The following is a 23,080-nucleotide window of genomic DNA, read 5'->3' as shown; positions in this document are numbered from 1 at the left end:
ATCTGTTTGTTATTATTTTTGTGGGAGACAGGCAAATAAAACATCTTTAATTTTCGACATACCACACACCCCTCCCCTGACCTCCCACCATCATAAAGCCCAAACTGGCCTCTTTGCATCTTCTATCCCTTGCTTCTACTTGTGCCCTATATAACCACACAGATTATGTATAAACTGTATTCCTTATGATAGCTTTTCAAGACAAGTATGTTGCTGGCTCCAAAAATCCCCACGTCCTTCAATTGATCCTCACATGATGTTGACTCAAGGTCTTTCACCATTCTGGTTGCCCTGCTCAAAATAATCACCAGTTTATCAATGTTCTTAAAATGTTGCTTTCTTTTATCTTCTGAAGATTAGGAATCCATAATCATTAATGTGTTAGAACTGTGTTTAAATAAAGAGTAAATAGGCTTTGAGTAAAAACATTTAGAAGTTCTCAGGGTAAAGAACATAGGTTTCTTTATTTCTTTTCATCTTTTGTGACTATTCAAGTGTTCTTTTGCTAATTTCCATACTCTTTGTCATGTTTGGGGTATTTTAGATTATAGATAAATGACCTTCAGATTAGTTATGTGAATTTTTACTTAAAATTAATACTCCTTGGGGGCAGCTAGGTGATGCAGTGGATAAAGCACTGGCCCTGGATTCAGGAGGACCTGAGTTCAAATCCAGCCTCAGGCACTTGATACTTACTAGCTGTGTGACCCTGGGCAAGTCATTTAACATTCATTGCCCCGCAAAAAACAAAACAAAACAAAATTAATACTCCTTAACAAAATTTTTCAGTTGTCCAATCAAAGAGAAACCAGATTTATTAAAAATGATAGTTATTCAGTATATGCCCTGTTATGTATCAGGAAAGAGGCATCAGCCTTTTACCATTCCTGGCTAGATGCCAAGGATAAGAAAACAAAATGGAGACCCTCCCTTCCTTCAAGAAGCCTATATAGTTTTGGATTTTTCAACTAGAAAAAACTGCATTTTATCTGTACAAACAGCAGCCTTTTTGCATTCAGACTCAAATGTCTTTTATATAACTCCTCTCTATCCCTATCCCCATAATAAAATCTACAGGTGGGTAATAGTTATCCCAACACACTTTGAAATTACCTCAATCTTAAAAAGCAATAATTTTTATGGCTATCTAGGACACTAGTGGGCACTCAAATACTCTGATTATGATGACAATCGTGCCTATTTGAGGTAGAAAACTCAACCTTGGTTGGAGAGCTCTGAAAACTGGGAAGCAAGATATGATTTTCACAATTCATTACTGCCGAACTCTATTTTTCCCCCCATTACTCACCAGGCAACTTGGCCCCCTGCCCTGAGCAAATAGGCTCTAGACTAGTTATTTAATTTATGTTGAACATACTGCACCTTCATCTAGTCAAATGACTTCAGGAATTTCAAATGACCATTCCAGGAAGAGTGGGATTCAGTTACTATAATGCATATATAAGCATATCATCAAAAAACATATCCTCCAAAATGTATTTCAGTAACATAACTTAAAAAGAAGCCAACTTTACATTGCAGAAACTATGAGCAATACACATTGAAACTAAATAATAAGTGTAATATGGATATTATAAATAATGTCCATGAAAAATGAAAATACCACTTATTGATTCCCCACAAATAATTTTTAATTTCTGTGCTTTTAAAAAAGCAGTATCAATTATGTATAAGACATATACTTTAAAGCTAAGCAGGAGTACATTTTTCTCTCCAGTACCCTAGATCCATGGGGATGGGATGGGGAAAACAAATCAAGGGCCAACATGTGTAAAAAGAAAACCAATTCATTTGAGGAGGATGGTTACTGTTTTTTGCTTATTTCTTTGTTTTTGGAGAATTAAATTAATAAAGTTTAGTTTAGTTTCTTTTTTCATTGAAGAGTTGTAAACATATCATAAGATATAATAAGAATATGTTTTATAATACAGTCAGAACAAAGTCTAAGAAGTTTATTTCCAGTCACATTTGCATGTGAAAGATCTGACCTTAGAACAAAGAATTTGAGGTGGAAGATTTTATTATTTTTTTCACTGTTTTAGTTTTTCACTGTTTAGTTATTTGCATTGTCAATCTCAGAGATTATTGGAGCTGAGGAAAGCCACGTGACTTCAGATCCATATAGCCCTTTGCAGTTCACTGGACAATAATTTTCAAAATGGTTTGAAGGAGAATATAAATTGATAATCAGGAATTGAATGCTGTTTAAAGGAGCTTTTTAATCCTAAATCAAATAGAGGTTAGATATGCTGATCCTATTAGCAGGTTGAAGTATGTTCAAAAAGAGACTAAATTGCTGTGGATGCTAATTGTCTGGTCAGTACTCCAAAAGCATTTAGTCACTAAGACTCTGGGAGATGAGGGGCAGCTAGGTGGTGCAATGGATGAAACATGGGCCCTGGATTCAGGAGGACCTGAGTTCAAATCCAGCCTCAGACACTTGATATTGTGTGACCCTGGGCAAGTCACTAAACCCTCATTGCCTCCCCCACACCCCCCACCCCCGCCCCAAAGAAAAAAAGACTCTGGGAGAGGAAAGACATCTTATCTCTTAGAGAAAAAGTTAGACATGTCTGAAGACTCTCCTTTCTCTTCTCTTCCAGTCCAATGATGAGGAGTATAAGGGCTTTTTTCCCCTCTCACTTAAAGAGATGAACCTTAACCTCTGGAATGCAAGGTAAAAAACAATCACCTATATATAAAAAAGGATGGTAGAACCAACTGCTCTTATGGACAAGAGTTAATAACAAAAACAGAATGGCTAAAGAGAAAGCAACAGAGACGTAATGTCAGCAGGAAGCAGTGAGACATGATATTGTGTCTAAAAGCGGTATACCACGCAAAGCAGCACAATGACATCATCAGAAGACATTGGTGGCCCTGTACTTTTGCCATGTGTGTTACAGACATACACACCCCTTCATAAATTTTATGAGAATAACATGCTTGCCTGAGAGAATCCTTGTTCAAAGTATTAGTAGGAACAGGTAAGATTTTGTTTAAAAAAATCAGAACAGAATTCAATATATCACTATGATTATATTTTAAATAAAACACTATCTTAAAGGCTCTCTTCCAAAAAAGTATCACCCATGCATATATACAAAGTTTACAGTATTCCAGAAAGTTTAATGGAGAAAACTTATTTGAAGATCTTCTGATATTTACTATCCCAAAAGATATAAAATAGGGAAATACGTGTTTTGTGTTCAACACTTTCATGGAGGAGATCTAGCACAGGGATTAAGTTGGAAGGCAAGGAAAGTTCATTCAGATGTTCCTGTTTGTGGATAACATACATAGCATTTCTATCAATCCCTCCAACATTGTTGTGTCCTCCAAATATACCATATACTCCCTAATACATCACCATAAGGAAAAACAAGAGGATGAAGAATCCCTATTGTCTAGACTCTAGACTATAGCATAGAATTTGATGTATAATCTACAGAACTCATTCATTAAAATATACCTTGGAAAGACATTGCAAATGTAGAGTGAGTTGGTATCGAGATTAGTTTGGGCTATAAGAAATCGCAAAACTGATTGATCATGAATTTCTTGCTGAAACAAAGGCCAGACTTTTTAATACTAATACTAATCTACCAAGATGATTATAAGTCATAAAATAATATAGTCTCTGAAGAATTAAAATTGAGTGTCATTCATAAGGGAAAGGAGATGGAAACTACAATATGAAACAAAGAACAATTAAAGAGGACCAGAAAAAAAAAATCTGACACCAAAAGAATTTAAGTTAAAACAACAACAACAACAACAACACCCCTGCATTCCTCAGATGGCCAGAATGAAGAATAACTGATAGCTAGCCTTTGCATTTCATTAGTATCCTTCTGGAGAGAAAGTGAGAAAGGCCTTAGTATGTTGGGTAAACTCTTGATGAACTTCTGTGTGATCTTAGATGAAAAGGATCTTGCATGGACAGGTGTGGATAGGGCACAGTGGTAATTCTTGGACAGAATATGCACACTGATGAGATCATATAACCACTTGAGTACATGAGTAACAGGAGAAGGCTACTGGAAGTTAAAAATTGGAAGCCAAGTGATTTCTTTACTTCCATTCAGCTGAATTCAACATGTATTAAGTGGCTACTGTGTACAAGGTACAGAGATAAATGCCACTCACCCTCCTATGTTCCAGGAGTGGGAGTAAGATACCAACAAAAGTGATAGGAATGACTGTGTGTGGTTAATAGTTCTCAGATAGCAGGGTGTATGATTGATGTATAATCTTGTATAAATGATACAGGAAATACTTTAGAAATGTGCCTTGATAATACTGTCTAATTATTTTAATTCTACATTTCCTTGGCTAATTGTTAAATATGAAGGAAAATGACTGCTTTTGAATCCTGGATTAGCTAATTGAGGATAGTGAATAATAATATCAGTACTACTACTTTTTGGCACCTCCTACCCACCCCCACTTAAGAGCTTCATTTGCCCATATAATAATCTGCACTCACAGAAAATTATAAGTATATATGTATATACATGTGTGTATATATAAATATATATATATACATATATATAATTTTTTTTACATGTTGCTGAATAGAAAACTAGCTTTAGTTAGAGATTTGGCTTGAAATTGGTACACTTATCATTTTCAAGATATGACTAGGTGTTTTTTTTAATGTCCTCATTAACTATATCATGACACAAACCAACTAGGAGAGTCTAGTAACTTAGGCTTTACAACTGGTAAATTATTCTTTGCATAGTCACAGACATGTCAGAGAAGGAAGGTATAAGAAAAATATAAATGAAATTACTGTACTCCTAACTCGGTATGTATAGCATTTAAGAAGATAATTTATTTGTCCTTGCTAGTTTTAAGATTTGAAAATAAAAGGTACATTTTGGTTATTATAACTATCAGTTGACTTTTGATGTAATTATGGTGCTATAAAAATGTCTTTGTTGCTATATGGTGTAATTGAACCTCACTGGAGAACATATAATATTAAGAACCCACTATGAGAAAAAATATGTCCTGAATTTTATAGGTTCTTATGCTGCTCTACTCTTTAAATAAAAGCATAGCTAGTTTAGAGGGATCTGAGGGATCCATAGAGCCTTGGAAAGTGGGTCATGAAAACCTCCATGGCTACAGTAATACTGGAGACATTAAGTAAATAACTCAAAAATCTTTAACATATACAGAATCAACACTTGAGGAAGATGATTGAAACCAAGTAATTAGACTTTATAGTCATATTGTAAGGAAGACTATGGAGACTTGGCAAATACACTGTGCAGATACACTGAAATTAAATTAGATAATAATAGGCAGGAGTACCAGAATACATGTGCCATGCCTATAGATCATATACACATGTGAACACATAAATATGTGTACTTCTTCAATGATATATATATATGTATATATAAATATATATGTGTGTATGTTTTCCATGTGGCAATAGGAAGAATTTATTTAAAACTAGGTATATGTACATATATGTATATTAAATATGTTATATATAATCTTTACATAATGCTTAAGAAATCTACTTATGTTATCTGCCCTTTAAAAAATAGGACTCTAGTAGTTTAGGGGTGTGTGTATATACACACACGTATATGTATGTATATGTATGCACATACAGACATCTGTATATTTATGTACACATGTATATACACACACATATATACCTATATATACACACATGTATATGCATGTGTCTATAGTCTACATAAATACAGATAATTAATATGTAATATGAGATATACTCACTGCATATATATTGGGGATAAAGCACAATTACAAACTAGCTGTGGCATATGTAGTGAAATATTCCTGGATATATAGACCTATGTAAATTGCATACATTAAGCAAGACAATATACAGCGTGCATACTTGCAAGTTGTGATTTTCAGTAAAAGTAAAAGTTTGACAAAATATATTCCTATTTCTTACCTACATTTCCAGTCATTAGGTATGAATTCTGAAAGTCCATCATCCCCATTCCAACAATGTGTATAAAATCTTCAATCACCTGCATTAATTCTATGGAGCCTGGGTAGATCTACAGAAACAAGCAAAAATCATATGAAAAATACCACTGTCCCTTATAACTCTAGAAGCATCAAGGACAACTCTCCATTCTGTTTTAAAAAGGTCATGGAATATGCAAAGAGCTCTTTGTTATTACAAATGTTTGTGAACCAATGGCTTTGAGCTATTATCAGGAAAGATGCCAGCATTATCACAGTAAGTAGAACTTTATAGCAGTGTGTAGCAATGATTAATCATCCATGATGATAAAAAAAAAAACCCTAAAAAAACAAAAAACCAAAGGCAACGCATTTAAGGATTGTCAACTTGGAAACAAACAAACAAAAATAGCTGTTGGTGGTGTTTTTTTGTTGTTGTTATTGCAATTGCTTAGACACAAAGTTGGAGAAAAAACAGAACTCTGGGTTTTTAATTTTAGCTTTTAATTTTAGTAAGTCATCTTTCTTCACAGGTAGGGTGGAGAACAAAAGGAAAAGAGAGCACTGACTTCTAAAATTAAAGCAATTATAATATAGTAAGTATGGAATTCACCTTTACCCTCCCAAATTTGTATAATAAAATGACCTTGTTTTTTACCAAAATTGGGCTGATGGCAACAAAAGTAGTCTTGTTACTAGAAAATAAGAGGGACAGCTACATGACACACTGAACAGAGTACGAAATTTGGAGTCAGGAAGACCTGAATCAAAAACTAGTTTCAGACAGTAGCTTTGTGACCCTGGGCTAGTCATTTGACCTCTGTCTGCTTCAGTTTCCTCATCTCAAATAGGGATATAGCATGTACTTTTGGTGGTTGTTGACAAAATACAATGACATAATTTTTGTAGAGCATTTTGCAAACGTTAAAGTGCTATGTAAAATGCTAGTTATTTGTTGTTGCTGCTATTATCATTATCATTATCTGTAATTATAATTATTGCTAGCTTCTAGTATGCATCGTTAATAAAGTAGTGAAAATTTTATCCTTAAGGGTCACTGCTTTTATCTTATTGCATTTAGATTGATATTATATAGAGGGAAAATGTTTGAAGTTATATATTTTGCATTGGTTATTCTTCACCAAGAGGCAGAATGGGGTAATGCATAAAGAACTGATTTCACAGTTTAGGAAGACCTTGGTTTAAGCCCTAACTCTGACAAATATTGGCTCTATGAGTCTTTGCAACTCACAACCTCTCGGTGCTCTAAGCAACTCTTTAAAACTCTATATTAGGGCAGCTAAGTGGGGCAGTAGATAGAGCACCGGCCCTGGAGTCAGGAGTACCTGAGTTCAAATCCGGCCTCAGACACTCAAAACTTACTAGCTGTGTGACCCTGGGCAAGTCACTTAACCCCAATTGCCTCACTAAAAAAACAAGAACAAGAACAACAAAAAAAACCCCAAACAAACCAAAAAAACAACAACTCTATATTAAAGAGAGGGTGCTGATTTGTATTGGTCGAAGAAATGTCTTCATTTAGTAGTTCCCTATACCAATGAAATAATGGATCTGGCACCTAACCCTGTGCTTACTCTTCTCTACCACAGCTTGTGACTTGCTCTAACATGATTTATTTCCAGATTAGATTATGTGGATTTGCAAATTCCTATAGAAGGTTATGAAAGATATTGACAAATGGCAAGGAACACAGTATTTATACCAAAAAGTTGGGGTAGGAATAGAACTTGTGCAGAATAGACAGTAGGTACTCTATTTGTGCAGACTTAGAGGATTTTTTTACTTAATCACATTGGCCTCAAAGGCTTCCACAGACTGTACTTCTGGAAAAATCCCACTGTGGAAATTGCTCAATATTATTTACTGGTATAACCAAACCTTCCATAGATAAATGCATTTTCTGATTGACTTGAACATATGGCACATAAGGACACAAAATAATTAATTGGGGCACTGCCAAAGTGACTTATGATGCCAACAGTCCATAAAAGAACACTTTCTAGAGCATGACCTTTTCTCATAATAGTGTAGTATGTTTTTAGGTCACTAATAGAATTTTGGAGTCAGATGGATCCTTGGCGACCACCGTTATCTAAACTCTTAATTTTTTGTATCAGAAAATGAAAGCTGAGAGAGAATAAGTAGCTTATTAAAGTAAAACAACTAACTTGTAGCAGAATTGAAGCTAGAACTCAGTTCTTTTTATTCCCAGGCTTGAAAACAAAGGCATTGCCCTTTCTCATCCCAAAAAAGCATTACTGCCTTGCAAACAATGCTAATTTCTATACACACATATACCATTTTGTATATATACATGTAAACATTAGATTTGCATGAAAGAGCTAGACTATCAGCTCACTTCACTTTGTATCTGCTCTGCCTGGTTAAACTAGCACTAAGTTATCCTTCCAAGGATAAATTTATCACTTCTAATCTCACCACCATTAAATCAAACCTCCTCTCCTCTCTGATTGGAGGTCAGAATAACAAACTCCTCCTAATACCTTCCTTTATAGAGGGCAAAAAGTGGACTTTCAGCTCATTCTGTTTTGCATTTGCTGCTCTGCCTGGTTTTAACTCCATAGAACACCCTCTTCCTTCCTCCTTTCTCCTGTTCCCCATCCTGTTTCTCTGCTTTCCTGTGTCCTTTTGTATCTAGTCCTTTTAAGATTGTAAGCTCTTTGAGGCCAGGGACCATCTTTCTTTTTTATTAATTTTATCCTCAGTGCTTATCACAGTTCCTAGCACATTTATTTAGGCACTTACTAAATGTCTATTGGATTGGATTAGATAGTAATTAATGTCATAGTCAGGAAGGCCTGGGTACAAGCTCTACCTTAGACCAACACAGACTACTTAACCCTAGGTAAGTCACTTAACCTCTCAGTGTTCCAAGCAACTCTAGACTCTAAGTTGCAGAAAAGTTGTTTATTAGGAGTTTCCTCAGTAGAAATTCCATACAACAATGTCATCATATATAACATTTTATGTAGTAGAGTCTTCCAAATGCAGAAAAGGTTTTATTTTGTTGTGGTTTGGGGTATATCTTTATATATATAAAAAAGCAGAGTGTCAATAATGCACCAACCCAGAAAAACTTGTGGGTGAATCTTTTCACAAAGATCTCTAATTAGTCCTTTACACAATAAATGGAGGGGGCCACTAGTTTTTATATATAACATGGATCTTTTTTGCATAGTTGCAAAACACTTTTTACCATTTAGAATATCTATTTTAAAATAAACTAATTTTTTCCTGTAATGCAATATACAAAGACTTTATTAATCCAAATCAAAAGTAACCAGATTATGGATTTAGGGCTTTGAATTGACTACAAGAAGTTCTTCCCCCATTTATCATTTGTTCATGTTGGAAATCTCATAGTAAATCACAAAATCAGATGAATTGCATCTTGTATTATATATTTGTTCTAATTATGTCCATAATGAGTGATTCTAGTGTTCTTGAATATGGATGTGCCTGGCTTATGCAGCTGTATTCTGAAGAAAACTCAGCCATTTACTTACAGTACATGAGGTTTTTCAGTGAAAGGATGCCAAAAACAAATGCATAATTTAAACTAGTAGAAAGAAATAGAGATTTTCAGTATTTTAATAAAATAAATATTTATTGCTGTTCTACAAATCATTGCATACAATCAAAATACATGGAATCTGTACCTCATAGTGGTGGGACATCCTTAGAGATCCTATCAAAGGAGAAATAATGGAGACCCATGTAACACAAATGTTCAGGAACAGGGACTAAAAGTTGTATCATAGGGCACTGGCATATTAACTCTTTTCTTCTCCACAATAGGAGGAGCATTTTTTAACTCCCTACAACAGAGGAGTCTGTATCTCCTAGTAATGTGTTAGGTGAGGGTTTCCACAGAACTTAGATGAGTAGTTTCCCACAGATGCTATTTCAAAAGGGGTAGAGGGGACCTATAAAATTACTTTTGAATATGACCTCTATTCTGTTCTTGTAAAAATTTAAACAATTCATGAATCAGAGCAGGAATAAAAATTTGTTTAGGCTCTTACTATTCTGCTGGCTAAATCTTAATTTCCTTACCTAGGAAACACTGCCTCCATTTAAAAAAAAAGTTTAGATTGAAAAATTAAACTGTAAGATTGTCAATCTTAATGTTTCATTAATGAATAATATGGTTTATAGAAAGGATTCCTAGCATTTAATTAAATATGAACATTTTTAAGAAATTCTCCTTTAAACTTCATCTCTTTCATGTGTTTACTAGAAAATAAAAATTTTCCATAAAAACAGGATTTTGAAAAGTGCTTTTGAAAATAAACTAAAATAATTATTCTTGGTTTTAGGAGAGAGAGCAAATTGTTATGTGAATATGAAGTTATTGGTGGAGATATATCTCATAAAAGGCCCACAAAATATTATTTTAAAGTTTGTATTATCAACTATGAATATTTAATAATAGTGAGAAGAAATGAACCCATTTAGGTAATTTTTCTTTCTGGGATGTTTATTTTTAACATAACAATCCTTCCTTTTGTAGACCCTCATTCATTTTTTATATGATAAAGAAAATTTATTGATATTTATATAATTACTGACTTCCAATGAAAATTTTACTGTAATACTTTAGGGAGATGATCCTGATTCTTGTTTCTGAAAGACTTATAATGAGTGGAGAGCAATCTCTCATAGACTTCAAGTATATGACTAGCCATCAAATGAATATTTGTCATTGAAGGCCCTGTCTAGTGAAATTCAGTGAGGCTTATCATTAGAAGGTTGCCCATGAGGGGGTGATTTTTGAGCCACAGTAGTTCATGAGCTACCTACTAAAGGTAGAAACTGAGGCTGGTAGTGCCCACATCGGCAAAATTGGTATTAATGCTTTTTAAAAGAAAATTGTTGATGATTTGGCAAATGGGAGGCAAGGGAAGACACATTTAAAAGGGACAGATAAGACCACTACTATACTACTAAAAGTCTGAAGAAAGGGCAATAAAATTCAAAAACAGATGCTCTTGTTTGGGCTCTCCTTTAGCTTTACAAATCTCAGCTCAGTGTGAAGATTTGCATCTGTATAGGTGATCTTCAGATTATAGTTCAGTTGTAAATACCAAAGACAAAGTATCCTGCCAGTATATTTCTGTTTGATTTTAAAGTAATAAGCTTTTCTTTCTGTAAAAATAAGGATGATGAAAGTGATCACATAGTACAGAGTTGTTAAGAATTTATCCCTAAGAGCAATAAATGCCGAAATTAGGAAAATCTTTTTCATGACTAGAGTAGGCTTCAGTCCAAAATAGGACATTAGGTCACGTGCCGATCACTTTGTCAAAAATCTGCATGACTTCATAAGATCAGATAGGAAAGGTAGACTATAGACCATTTAGTCCAACTCATTGCCTTAAGCATGGGAAAACTGAAATCCAGAGAGGATGTCTAAGACTTGTCCAAGGTCACACAGCTAAATTAAGATTTTGAAACTAAGGTCTCTTGTTCCCTATCCAATCAGTATTCTTTCCACTGAATCTTGGTGTTCCTACCTCTCTTCTTTCTTTTGTTTCCCACTGATAATAACCCAAAAGCTAGTTAAATATTTAACTTCAAGATCAAATTTTATAACTCTAGTTGGAAAATATTATTAAAACATTCAACATATTAACACCCATCTTACCTGTTGTGCATCTTCCCATTTTTCCTTGTTTTCTTCATCTAAAAGGTTGCTAACTATTTGAAAGAAGTTCTGTAAATTAAAATGGATAAAACATTAAATATAAATGAGGCAGTCTTTCCCCAAACAATATTCATCTGAGTTGCACCTATAGTGAAATTCTGTCCGATAAATATATAGTACCAGATGATCTCCAAGGTTCTTTCTAAATATAAAATTACATGATTTGTATATGCTTTACACATCTCAGTACATTTAGATTTAAAAAGGACCCTGTCTCTGTTCTTATTTCATTTATGTTCTGTCATATCCTCTACATTGTTTTGTCATGACTGCATAGTTACTGATTTTTATCCTTCATATGTAACAATTCCAAAAACCCACTTTTGGTAAGATACATATTTAGTGCGGTTTTTTGGTTGTTGTTTTTTTTTTCCTTGTAGGAAATATTCCACATTGCCACCACGCCCCCTTCTGACCAAAATAGTGGAAGTCAAGGTTCAAAGTTACTTTATAAGTAATAATAATAGCCAGCATTTTTTTAAGATTAGCAAAGTATAACTACAATGTCATTTTGTCTTCACAACAATCCTGACAGGTAGGATCTATTATTATTCCCATTTTGTAGGTAAGGAAGTGTTGTAGTAACTTGCTCAGGTTCACATAGCACAGACACTTTGCTGAGAATGAATCTGAACTCAGGTCTTCCTAATTTCAAGTCCAACACCATCCACTGTGTGCCACCTAGCTACTTAAATATATTCACCTTTTTTTTATTTAAATAAGAAAAACAAAGTTGCATCATTTCCTTTGATGTTATCAAAATGTGGTCTTTAATCAACCTTCACTATGTACATTTCTTAGCATTCCAAAATTACAAAGATGGTTCCATTTGGAATTTTAATTCTAAGGCCTCTTTTAGATCTAACATTCTGTGATTCTTCAATATGTCAACAATCAAAAACTCTTACTTCCTCTATTTTTGCTTAAAGACTTCATGGTATGGGGGGTGGAAGTTCTTACTATTCAACATTCCTCTCCTTGCTACCTTTCCACTGTTTCTCTCCCATTATTCCCCTAAAAACACCTGGTAAGGGGTTGGCTGACCACAGAACTACCTGGGATTTATATTTATTCCCTATTTGGGAAGAAAGGAAAATAACCCAGCCTCCTTGGTGGAAATTGAGGGTGGGAGAGAGGTGGATTTTTTGTTCATGGGGATGGTGAGAGGTTGTAAACTCTCCAGGAGAAAAGGGTAAGGTGGCAGTCACCCCATAGCATTGGCACTATTGTGGCACCAGCTAGCATCTGCCACATCTGTAGTCCCCTTTTCTGGGACTGGAAGGAACTGGGAGATTCCTCTGACTGTGTGTTTTTATCATATGTATCCTCCTCCCAATAGCTAGAGCTAAAAGAGAAGCAAGCCAGCCCAAAGAGAAAAGAAGGGATAATCCCTGTCCTGCCCCAGCTTTACTTCCTTTATTCCTGCTATTAAATTTATTCTGTTAAAATTGCATTTGCCAGATTTAATAATATTTCTCATAAACACCTGTGATGGACCATGTCCTCAAACTGCCTAGTGTCCCTTTCTGACAGGAGGGTGAAATGGGAGCCACACAAGGGAGAGGGTACTAGGGTACTAGGGTAGGGCAAGTAGTGATACTCTTCTTATTGACTGCCCTACTTGTTCCCTGTTTTTCTCCTTCCTGTTAATCCCATTTCTATCCTTCCTCTTACTCCTCTTATCACCTTCTCTATTTCTATCAGTTTCCCACTATTTAACTCTTGGTCACTGAACCAACAAAGGAACAATTAATAGGCACGTCAAAATTTTCTTTTTTGCTTAGCTTAATGTTGCTAAAACATAATCCTGAAATCTATTCTCACTTAATAGTATTTTGAGTACCTACTGTTTTCTTAACAACACACATTTACTGCAATTATCGTTAATATCCATGTGTTTCTATTCTGTTTGGTGCAATAGGGCTCATAATTGGTTGTCAGAGAGGGACTCTCACAGATATATATATATATATGTATATGTATATGTATATATATATATATATATATATATATATATATAATATTTCACTTAATGGTTGGGTAGCTCAGCCTGGAAGCAGCCTTCCTTTTATTTATTATTATTATTATTATTTTTTAATATCACTGTAATGTTTGTTCAAGATTAAAAGTATGTCAGCACATGTTTAGAAGGGTCATTTCTAAGAAGAAAGGAAGGGGCAGCTAGGTGGCACAGTGGATAAAGCACTGGCCCTGGATTCAGGAGGACCTGAGTTCAAATCTGGTCTCAGATACTTGACACTTACTACCTGTGTGACCCTGGGCAAGTCACTTCATCTTCATTTCCCTGAAAAAAAAAAAAAAGAATTGTTTTGGGGGCAGCTAGGTGATGCAGTGGATAAAGCACTGGCCTTGGATTCAGGAGGACCTGAGTTCAAATCCAGCCTCAGACACTTGACACTAACTGTGTGACCCTGGGCAAGTCACTTAGCCCTTACTGCCCCACAAAAAACCCAAAACCAAAAGAAAGAAAAAGAAAGAAAGAAAGAAAGAAAGAAAGAAAGAAAGAAAGAAAGAAAGAAAGAAAGAAAGAAAGAAGGAAGGAAGGAAGGAAGGAAGGAAGGAAGGAAGGAAGGAAGGAAGGAAGGAAGGAAGGAAGGAAGGAAGGAAGGAAGGAAGGAAGGAAGGAAAGAAAGAAAGAAAGAAAGAAAGAAAGAAAGAAAGAAAGAAAGAAAGAAAGAAAGAAAGAAAGAAAGAAAGAAAGAAAGAAAAAAAGAAAGAAAGAAAGAAAGAAAGAAAGAAAGAAAGAAAGAATGGAAGGAAGGAGCAAGAAAGCTACATAAGAATTTTAAGACTAAGAAATCTAGCTCTACCTCTTTCAAGCCACATATATCTAGAATTTGTTTGGCAAGAGAATGGCTTGTACTCTTCTTGGACGCCTTTGCTTCAAGCCCACCTTCTCTAGCCAGCTCTTCAATATCTCTTTCTTGACAGAATGATTCTAATGGAATTGAGTCCTGATATATACCATGTTGAGCAGAGATCCCCAGAAAAGATTATAAAACACATGTAATGGTGTGGTGGGATAGACAGAAGCTTGTAATCAAGTTAATTGATAGTCAAATCAATTATTCGTGTTTCTTGTCCATTTTAGAATTGAAAAGAAACAGAAAATATTTTATTAAGTTTTTTTCATCCTCTTACCATCTCTTGTTTCCAAAAGCAGACTTTTTTCTATTTTTCTATTCTTAATTAAGTTCACCTGGGTGTTTTTAGAAGAAAAACAAAGATGCTTCATTTCCTCTATCCTTGTGTCTTGAAGCTGTTAAGTCTATTTTTAATTATTCTTTTTATATTATTGTTATTTATTTTAATAGTTCCTAGGATATCACATGGTAGGAACATTTTTAAGTCATAACCTCTACAAAAGTCACAGAAATATTTTATGCCACATTTTCAAAAGTGCAATGCTGTTTTAGAACTATTTTTAGTTCCTTTAACTTTTCTTCTTTTCCTACTAATTCATTATGCCACATCTACTTCTATGGCCAAGAAATTATTTAATATTCAACATTCCTCAAATTATTATGACCAGTTAACTCACTTGGGAGCATTGTGTTAATAAGGCCAAATATACAACTCTGATCTCTGTAGAGGCCAGTTAGTTTCTCTCTGTTCCATAACTGCATTATTCAATTACCATGACACCACTAACCTCTGCCAGCCATTTTACAAATACATGATGTTAAACTAAGACAACAGGGATCAATTTCTGCAAATCTATCTCCATAAATGGAGAAAACTCTAAAAGTATGTACTACTTACATTGAGTTGGTAATATCATCCCAAAACATGAAGAATAGCACATACTCCAACTTCTGGATATCAGCCAATCAAACTAAGGATCATAGCATCAACAGATCATGGTCATAGAAATGGAAGGGAACTCAATGACCATCTAGCCCTTTAGTGAGACCTTAGAGGTTAAGTGACATGCCCAAAGTCACCTAATTAACAGTTACAATTTTGTAGTTTTTTAAAGACTACTTTGGGAAAAAAATCCAAAACAGTAGCTATTAAATTACATGTAAAACTTAGCAACAATGGCCAGTAAGTAACTCTAAATAAATCAAAGGCAGTTATCTTGAGCTATATTACAAGGTGGCCTACTGAAATCAAAGCAGAGTGGGAATTATAAGAAAGATACCTCTACTCCCCTACAGAAAACAGTCTATTTCCATCCCATAGAGAGATTTTGAAATAGTCCTCAGGAGTGAACCAGCCAACAGTAGCTCTGATAGGGACCACAAGTATTATTTTTTCTGGTCCCAGTAGTAATTTACAGCATAGGCCTCCCAGAGCCCAAACATAACTTCTTAGAATACATCAAATACAAACTTATAAGGTATTCTTTTCTTGAATTCTTGAATATAAGTATCACATAAGCAGTTTCATGAATCTGAAAGAAAAATTTCTATTTTAATTTTTAAGTTCCTTCGAGGCAAGGCCTGTGTCTTATTTATGTCTCCTCCCACATTCAATTGGAACAGTGCCTAGCACATAAGAGGTACTCCATAAAAGTTAACTGAATTAATGTCATTTAATATTTCTATTTTGTAACATTTATATTGTTGGTCCTAACAATGATGCAATCCTCATAATGTTTCGATTGTTAAAAAAAATGTATCATCCATATGGCTGAACATAGTATATTATAAATAGATCAACTTACTTTGCAATGCTAGGAGAATTGTTTTTTAAAAGGTCAGAGCATTTTTTAATCAGTATTTTGAGGGATAGAATCTGTTCTTTTAGGCCATGAGCCTAAGTTTTTTAAAAAGCACAAATTAGATAATATTGTACCAGCACTAGGGCTTTCTGTTTTCTTTCAAACCTCCTGCTAATGGTAATGTTACCTGATACTCATAAATTACTGTGAAAGAATTAGATCACTGTAGTTACCTCACATGATATATCTGACAACATTCTGTCTTTTTCATCACCAGTTATCAAGTCTTTGCCTGGTTTGAGTAACTTATTGGTGTCTAATGTTCCTTTTTGCTCCCTCTCCATTACCTTTTTAGGTTCTGGTGACCCGATTTGTGCTTAAAGTCAGACATCCTGGATGACTTTGAAAGCTGAGTGCTTTCCTTCCCTCAGGCACTAACTCTACCTCTTTTCTATTTAGTTCTTCTCTTTGTAATGTGTGGATCAGGAAGAATTCATTTCTTCCTTAGGGTTTATAAATCCCTCAGCAGAAACTACACTTGTGGGTTCCACTGGATTTTTGGGGGGAAGGCCCCTGGTCATGGAAGTTTGTTCCCTATGCTTGTTGTTCAGTCTTTTCAGTACCATCCCAACTCTTCTTGACCTCCCTTACTTGGGGTTTTCTTGTCAGATTCATATGTTAGCGAATATTGCTATCTAATGACATTAATGCTTATTAGAAGTCTCTGCCATTTAGTACAATGGAAGCCATGCCTCAAGAAGCTTGCATTCCTCAATATATTAAAGCCCATAATCCCTGTCAAGGATTCTGATCACTCTAGTTAAAAATATCTCTAATGCCAGAACCATTCTTCTCTATGCTATGTACCAAGGCCTCTAGGTGGTGTAGTAGTGTGCTAGACTTGGATTGGAGCAGTGAGGTAGTGTAGTCAATAATGTTGGAGTCAGAAAGATCTGAGTTTAAATCCAGAATCACTAGTGTATGGTAGAGACTCTTGTTCAGTTAAGGGTTAGAATAGTTAGCTTCCCAATTTTACACTGTGATTTTCTGATGGATTTTATTCAGTCATTTTTTGGTTCTGTTTGACCCTTTATGACCTCATTTGGGGGTTTCTTGGCAAAGATATAAGGATGGCTAGCCATTTCCTTCTCCATCTTATTTTATGCATGAGGAAACTGAGGCAAACAGGGATAAGTGACTTGCCCAGGGTCACACAGCTAGTAAGTATTTCAGGATAGATTTGAACTTAGGAAATCTTCTTGACTCCAGGCCCAGAACTCTAATCTGGATAGGTAATCCTCCATTTGACAGGCAATCACCTAGAAGACCTAGAGTAAGTAGGAACCCACAATGCTCCATCACAAGCAACAGTAGGGCATGCACTTGAGAAATGTCATTACTATTTTCTGGTCCATTGTAAAACAGAACACTGTTTTGCTACTTTTCCTCTCCTCTCCTGTCCTTGAGGCATATACAAAGTTCTTTACAGTTTTTCATTTTTCCTCCTACTAGTAAGAGAGCTCAAGCTAAAGAGGAATTCTCTGTGGATTGTAAAATTTTATAGATACTCTTCTGCTTAATAACACTGTGCAAGTTATATGCATCCCTAAAATACTGGAAGAGTTTCCTTACCACTCCAAAAGCTTCATCCTGACCATCCAAAATGGGAAAAAACCCACAAATGGATAAAGAATATATGTTGCCCAATTATTGTCATGCACACAGGATGGACAATCTATGGACTTTGAAGTATAGACAATGAACTAGACTCAGCAATGAACTGGAGGAGTGAAATAATAATAAAGATAACAATAGCTAGCATTTATAGCTACTACTCTAAAGTTTATAAAGCCCTTTTATTTGTATTATCTCATTTGATCTCAAAACAATTAAAGCAATTCTCTGTGGGTTGTTGTACTTTTATAATATGTCCTCATTTTACACATGAAAAAACTGAAGCTGAGAGAGATTAAGTGACTTGCCCAGGGTTACACAGCTCAGTAAGTGTCAGAGGCAGAATTTAAACTCAGGCCTTCCTGACTCCAAGCACAACCCTAACCCCTTTGCCACTAGAGCTGCCTCATATCCCATAATCTAGAATACATTAGTCTGGATTGCCATCAGAAAGTCACAAAACTCCTCAAAAACCTCCAAGTTTCTCCAGGAAGGAAAGTCCCATCATTTAAATTTTCCTTTTCTTTCTTTTCTTTTCTTTTTTTCTTTCTTTTTGTGGGGCAATGAGGGTTGAGTGACTTGCCCAGCTAGTAAGTGTCAAGTATCAGAAGCTGGATTTGAACTCAGGTCCTCCTCAATCCAGGGCCAGTGCTTTATCCACTGGGCCAGCTAGCTGCCCCCTATCCTATCATTTTAAACATCAATATTCTATTGGTGTTGTTGAATGACTTCAAGGTATGGAACATAAAAACCTTTGAAGAATGGAAAATGAATATCACAAGATGACATTAGAGACACACATGATGGGTATGAGCCATTTATCACATAAAGCCAAGGAGAAATTTCAAAGGAGAATGGATGTAAAAGATATCATCAAAGAAAAAGTACTATAGGTCATTTGGTGAGGGCAAAGCAAGGCAATTGTGCTTCATTGTTATTATCCTGTTATTAAGAGAAAACAAAGAAGACCTTAGCACATCAGGTGGATATTCTGTTACATGATCCCATATGGGGTCATGACTCAAAGTTTAAGAAGCTAGGCTTTAAAGTGCTGATCAACTGTTATCTTCTGCAAAAAGTTTTCCTTGTTTAAATGAGTTGGTAACAACCTTCTTGGACTTAACTTTGTTTTGAACCTTTCTAATATACTCTAATGATCTCTATTTCATAGGAAGCTGGGGGACACAGTGGATAGTGTTGGACTTGGGAGTCCTAAAGGCCTGACTTTGAATTGTACCTCAGACACTCAGTAGCCATGTGACCAGGCAAGTCACTTAAGCTTTCTTTCCTCCATTTCCTCATCTGTAAAATGTGAATAATTGTAGCACCTACCTCACAAGGTTGGTGTGAATCTCAAATGAGATGGTACATGTAAAGCGCTTCATAAATTACAATGTGCTTCATAAACTTATCATGTTATCATTGTTTGTTTTAGTTATCTCAGTTTGGGTCCTAGATAAGCAAAAAATGTCACCCATAAGTGACAAATGGTGCATCATTAAAGAGGAGAGTCAGCAACATTTCATAAGAAAACTATGTCCATTCCATCCAAAGCATTTCATCTCAGAGGCTACAGTGACAGTGGAAACTCAAGAATACCTCAAGACAGGACTAGAGATATTGGTGAGACGAATGGAGGGCCTGAAAAAGCAGCTATAATAGGAGATTGTTCAGAGGATAAGTTTCAAAATTTAATGTTCCCTTCTCTCTTCCATTTGCTTCTTGATATCAGATTTTCCTTTGGACTGGCTATGAAGCAAAGTGAGAAATAGGGACAAGGGAGTAGATACTTAGGGATGTGAAAAAATAATGGGATTTGGCAGATATTCAAAGGCCCACCTGGAGATTAATCTAAACTGATTGAATTAAGTGAGAGTGATTGACTTTGCTGATTAGCCTACTTCAAGTTAATTAGATTGTAACCACACCTGGCTATCCCTTAAGCAGGTATTGTTCTCAGAAGCTAAGGACTTTGAACTCAGTCCAGTGAACCAATGGATTTGGATGACAGCTACCAATCAGCTTGAAGCAGTGTGTAAGGACTGCCTCTGCTCCAGATCTATAAAACGCTTTAAGGTGACCACTCATTAGATTTTAGACATCATAGCTAGAATTTTAGGCCCTTACAGGGATAAGAGGAAAAGAAAATTAAAGCCAAAGTGAAAGTAGAAAAGTTGAATACATTCACGTATTTCTTACCTGGTAGTCACTGATTTTTGGTTTTTTTTTGTTTTTTTGTTTTTGTTTTTTTTTAAGTGAGGCAATTGGGGTTAAGCGACTTGCCCAGGGTCACACAGCTAATAAGTGTTAAGTGTCTGAGGCCGGATTTGAACTCAGGTACTCCTGAATCTAGGGCCGATGCTTTATCCACTACGCCACCTAGCCGCCCCGTAGTTACTGATTTTTAAAAGATAGCACTTAACACAGTGACTAGCACATAGTAAGCACTTAATAAATGTTGACTGATTAATTGAAAGGACAGTTGCATATCTCTAGTAAGCTCTTTGAGGGTAAGGAAAATATTTCATTTTGTCTTTGTATCACTAGGATCTAGAATCTTTGTATATAATTTCTAGTCCCAGCTTAATAAATGTGGGATTGTATTGGATACACAAATTTCACTGGTATACATTAATTATTATACATGAGTCTGGGATGGTCAGTGTTATATTAGTTTTCTCTAAATAATATTCTAGGAAGTGTGATATAATGACTAGAAAACTGGAATTTGAGTTAGGAAGGTTAGCATGGTGCCTCAGCTATAATAGGCACTTAATAAATGCTTATTGACTAGGTTTAAATCCTGCCTCTGCCATATAATGGCTGTGTGACCTAGGCATGCCACTTATCAGTTCAGTTTTCCCAGTCCACTCACGAAAAGAAAAAGGTACACATTGGTAGAGGAAGTTTCTCCCAGGAGGCTCCTGTTGAAATTATAGTTCCAATGAAAAATAAGGATGCCTTATAAGTTGAGTTGCTCTGTTTTGTTTTGTTTTTTAGGGAGATGGCAAGGTGTTGATCATGTTTATTTTTTCTCCTCATGTGGAAATTGTTTGCTAAAAGCCAATAACTATACATTCTTTTTCATAGTTCTTTTTCGTTCTCTCAGTAGAATTCAATCATATTGATTTGTAAGATAGGATTGGCTCCTTAAACATCTAACACATTTAAACAAAGTATTTAATTCTCATTTCTTTTTCGTGTTTATAGTAAGGGCGAGGTTTAAACACTGCAACAATAGAGATTTCATTCATTAAAGGCAAGCTCTATCACCATGTAATAAGAGGAAATCCTTTCTGGTTGCTAAGCAGGAAAATGAACAATCTAAATAATGATGATGATGGAGGTGATGATTATGAAGAAGAAGAAGTCATTGTTATGAGTAAAAGTTATAGGACTACATATAAGATGGTTCTCACTGAAATGTGAAACCCTGATTTTGATTCTAGGTAAATTTTCCATGTTAATCTTTCTTATGATGGTTCCCTAGCATCTGCAATGATGCTAATTGGTCCCCCACTCCCATTTTGCATCATCTCATATCTAATTCTCTCTTTTATGCTAAATATATTGAAAAACATAGCATCTCCTCTTGATGTAGGAGGCAAAAAAGGGGTTAACAGAAAAAATTAAGACCCAAGCTCTAATTCAGATATGAGCTCTAAGAGGGTAGTTAACTAGTTAATGGATAACTTACAAGTCAGGATAATAGGTTCTCTTATCCACAGTAATCAGTATCCATAATGGGAACAGAGGGAGAGAGGCCATGAAGACCTGAGATTATAACAATGATAAAATGATGGGCTATAGACATTTAGATGTTTTGAAACTAGCCATGGGAATTAGAAAGAGACATGTGCAGAAAAGGACAAATTTGTCCCCAGATTCACCTTATGATGTGTAAACCCCCAAAACACACCCTCACAGAGAAAGGTACCCACCTGGGGGGTTGACTTAGGACCCCAAGAACTCCAAATTAGGATAAGCCCTCCCCTGACCTCCCTAAGGCGGAGATTATATAATGAGACTGATAATCAATTTATCCAAAATATAAATATAACTGTCTTTCCTTTACTTATTCTAGAGATACTTTTCCACTATTCTGGTTCTCTCCCTGTGGTCACCCACAGTATTGCAATACAACTTGGGAAACTGAGTCACTGAGTCTTGTAATTCTTTTGGGATGACTCACGATCAGTTTGACCCCAAATTCCATCCCACATCACTCTGTCTCAAGTGGTACCTCTACCCTCCTGCTACCTCTTTTCTGTCTTCATGTAAGTCATCTACCATTACTGGAATGGATAGTCCTTCTACCATTGCTGTCTACTGACATTCTCCCATTCTTTCAAGGTCCACATTATTTGTGATCTCTTTCATGAATCCTTCTCTGATATATCCCTTGTTAAGAGTGGTTCTTCCCTACTTTAATCTCTGGCCACTGGGTCTGAACTCTCCTAAACATTTAATTATTATCAAACTAAGATTAGAGTTAGTATTTATATATGGCTCATCCCTCTGTTGACTAAGTTCTTTAAGAAAAGGGGTTATTTCTCATTTCATTACTGCATTTTCTTGCACATAAAGTCTTATTATTATACTTAATAAAAATCTGAATTAAATTGAATTGTAAGGTAACTGACCTATATGAAGAAAAATAAGAATATGATGTATTATTTAATAACTACCATTATTCTGTAACCCATGTTATCTATTTTTTCAAACCCCATTTCCCAGTCTAGATCAAAAGACATTCTCTTCCAGTTGCAACTAAAGGTGTGGTTGAATAATCTGTTCACTCTCCACCCTTCCCCTCCCCCCACTTCATCTGCTTGCCAATTAGTCTAACCTAGATCCTTTGCTTCTGTTTACCTCATAAACAGAACCATCTTAGGCTGAGACCCTCCCAAGGGGACAACTTATCCTTGTCTTTGTTTAGCCTCATCAAAGTTATGGATGACATGGTCTCCTGGGAGAAGGCTAAG

At 35.4% G+C, this 23,080-nt stretch overlaps 1 protein-coding gene across 1 annotated transcript in view; it reads right to left on the bottom strand.

The window, feature by feature from the left end:
• The window catches only part of ADGRB3 (adhesion G protein-coupled receptor B3), an 890,484-nt gene that overhangs the window by 442,529 nt on the left and 424,875 nt on the right, over positions 1–23,080 (bottom strand). Inside the window, 2 exon segments of the mRNA XM_044001123.1 lie at positions 5,969–6,077; positions 11,675–11,743. Of these exon segments, the coding sequence (XP_043857058.1) occupies positions 5,969–6,077; positions 11,675–11,743 (178 nt within the window).

This window comes from Dromiciops gliroides, chromosome 4 (genome assembly GCF_019393635.1).
Source record: "Dromiciops gliroides isolate mDroGli1 chromosome 4, mDroGli1.pri, whole genome shotgun sequence".
Taxonomy (NCBI): Eukaryota; Metazoa; Chordata; class Mammalia; order Microbiotheria; family Microbiotheriidae; genus Dromiciops; species Dromiciops gliroides.
This window is presented reverse-complemented; position numbering and strand designations above follow the sequence as displayed.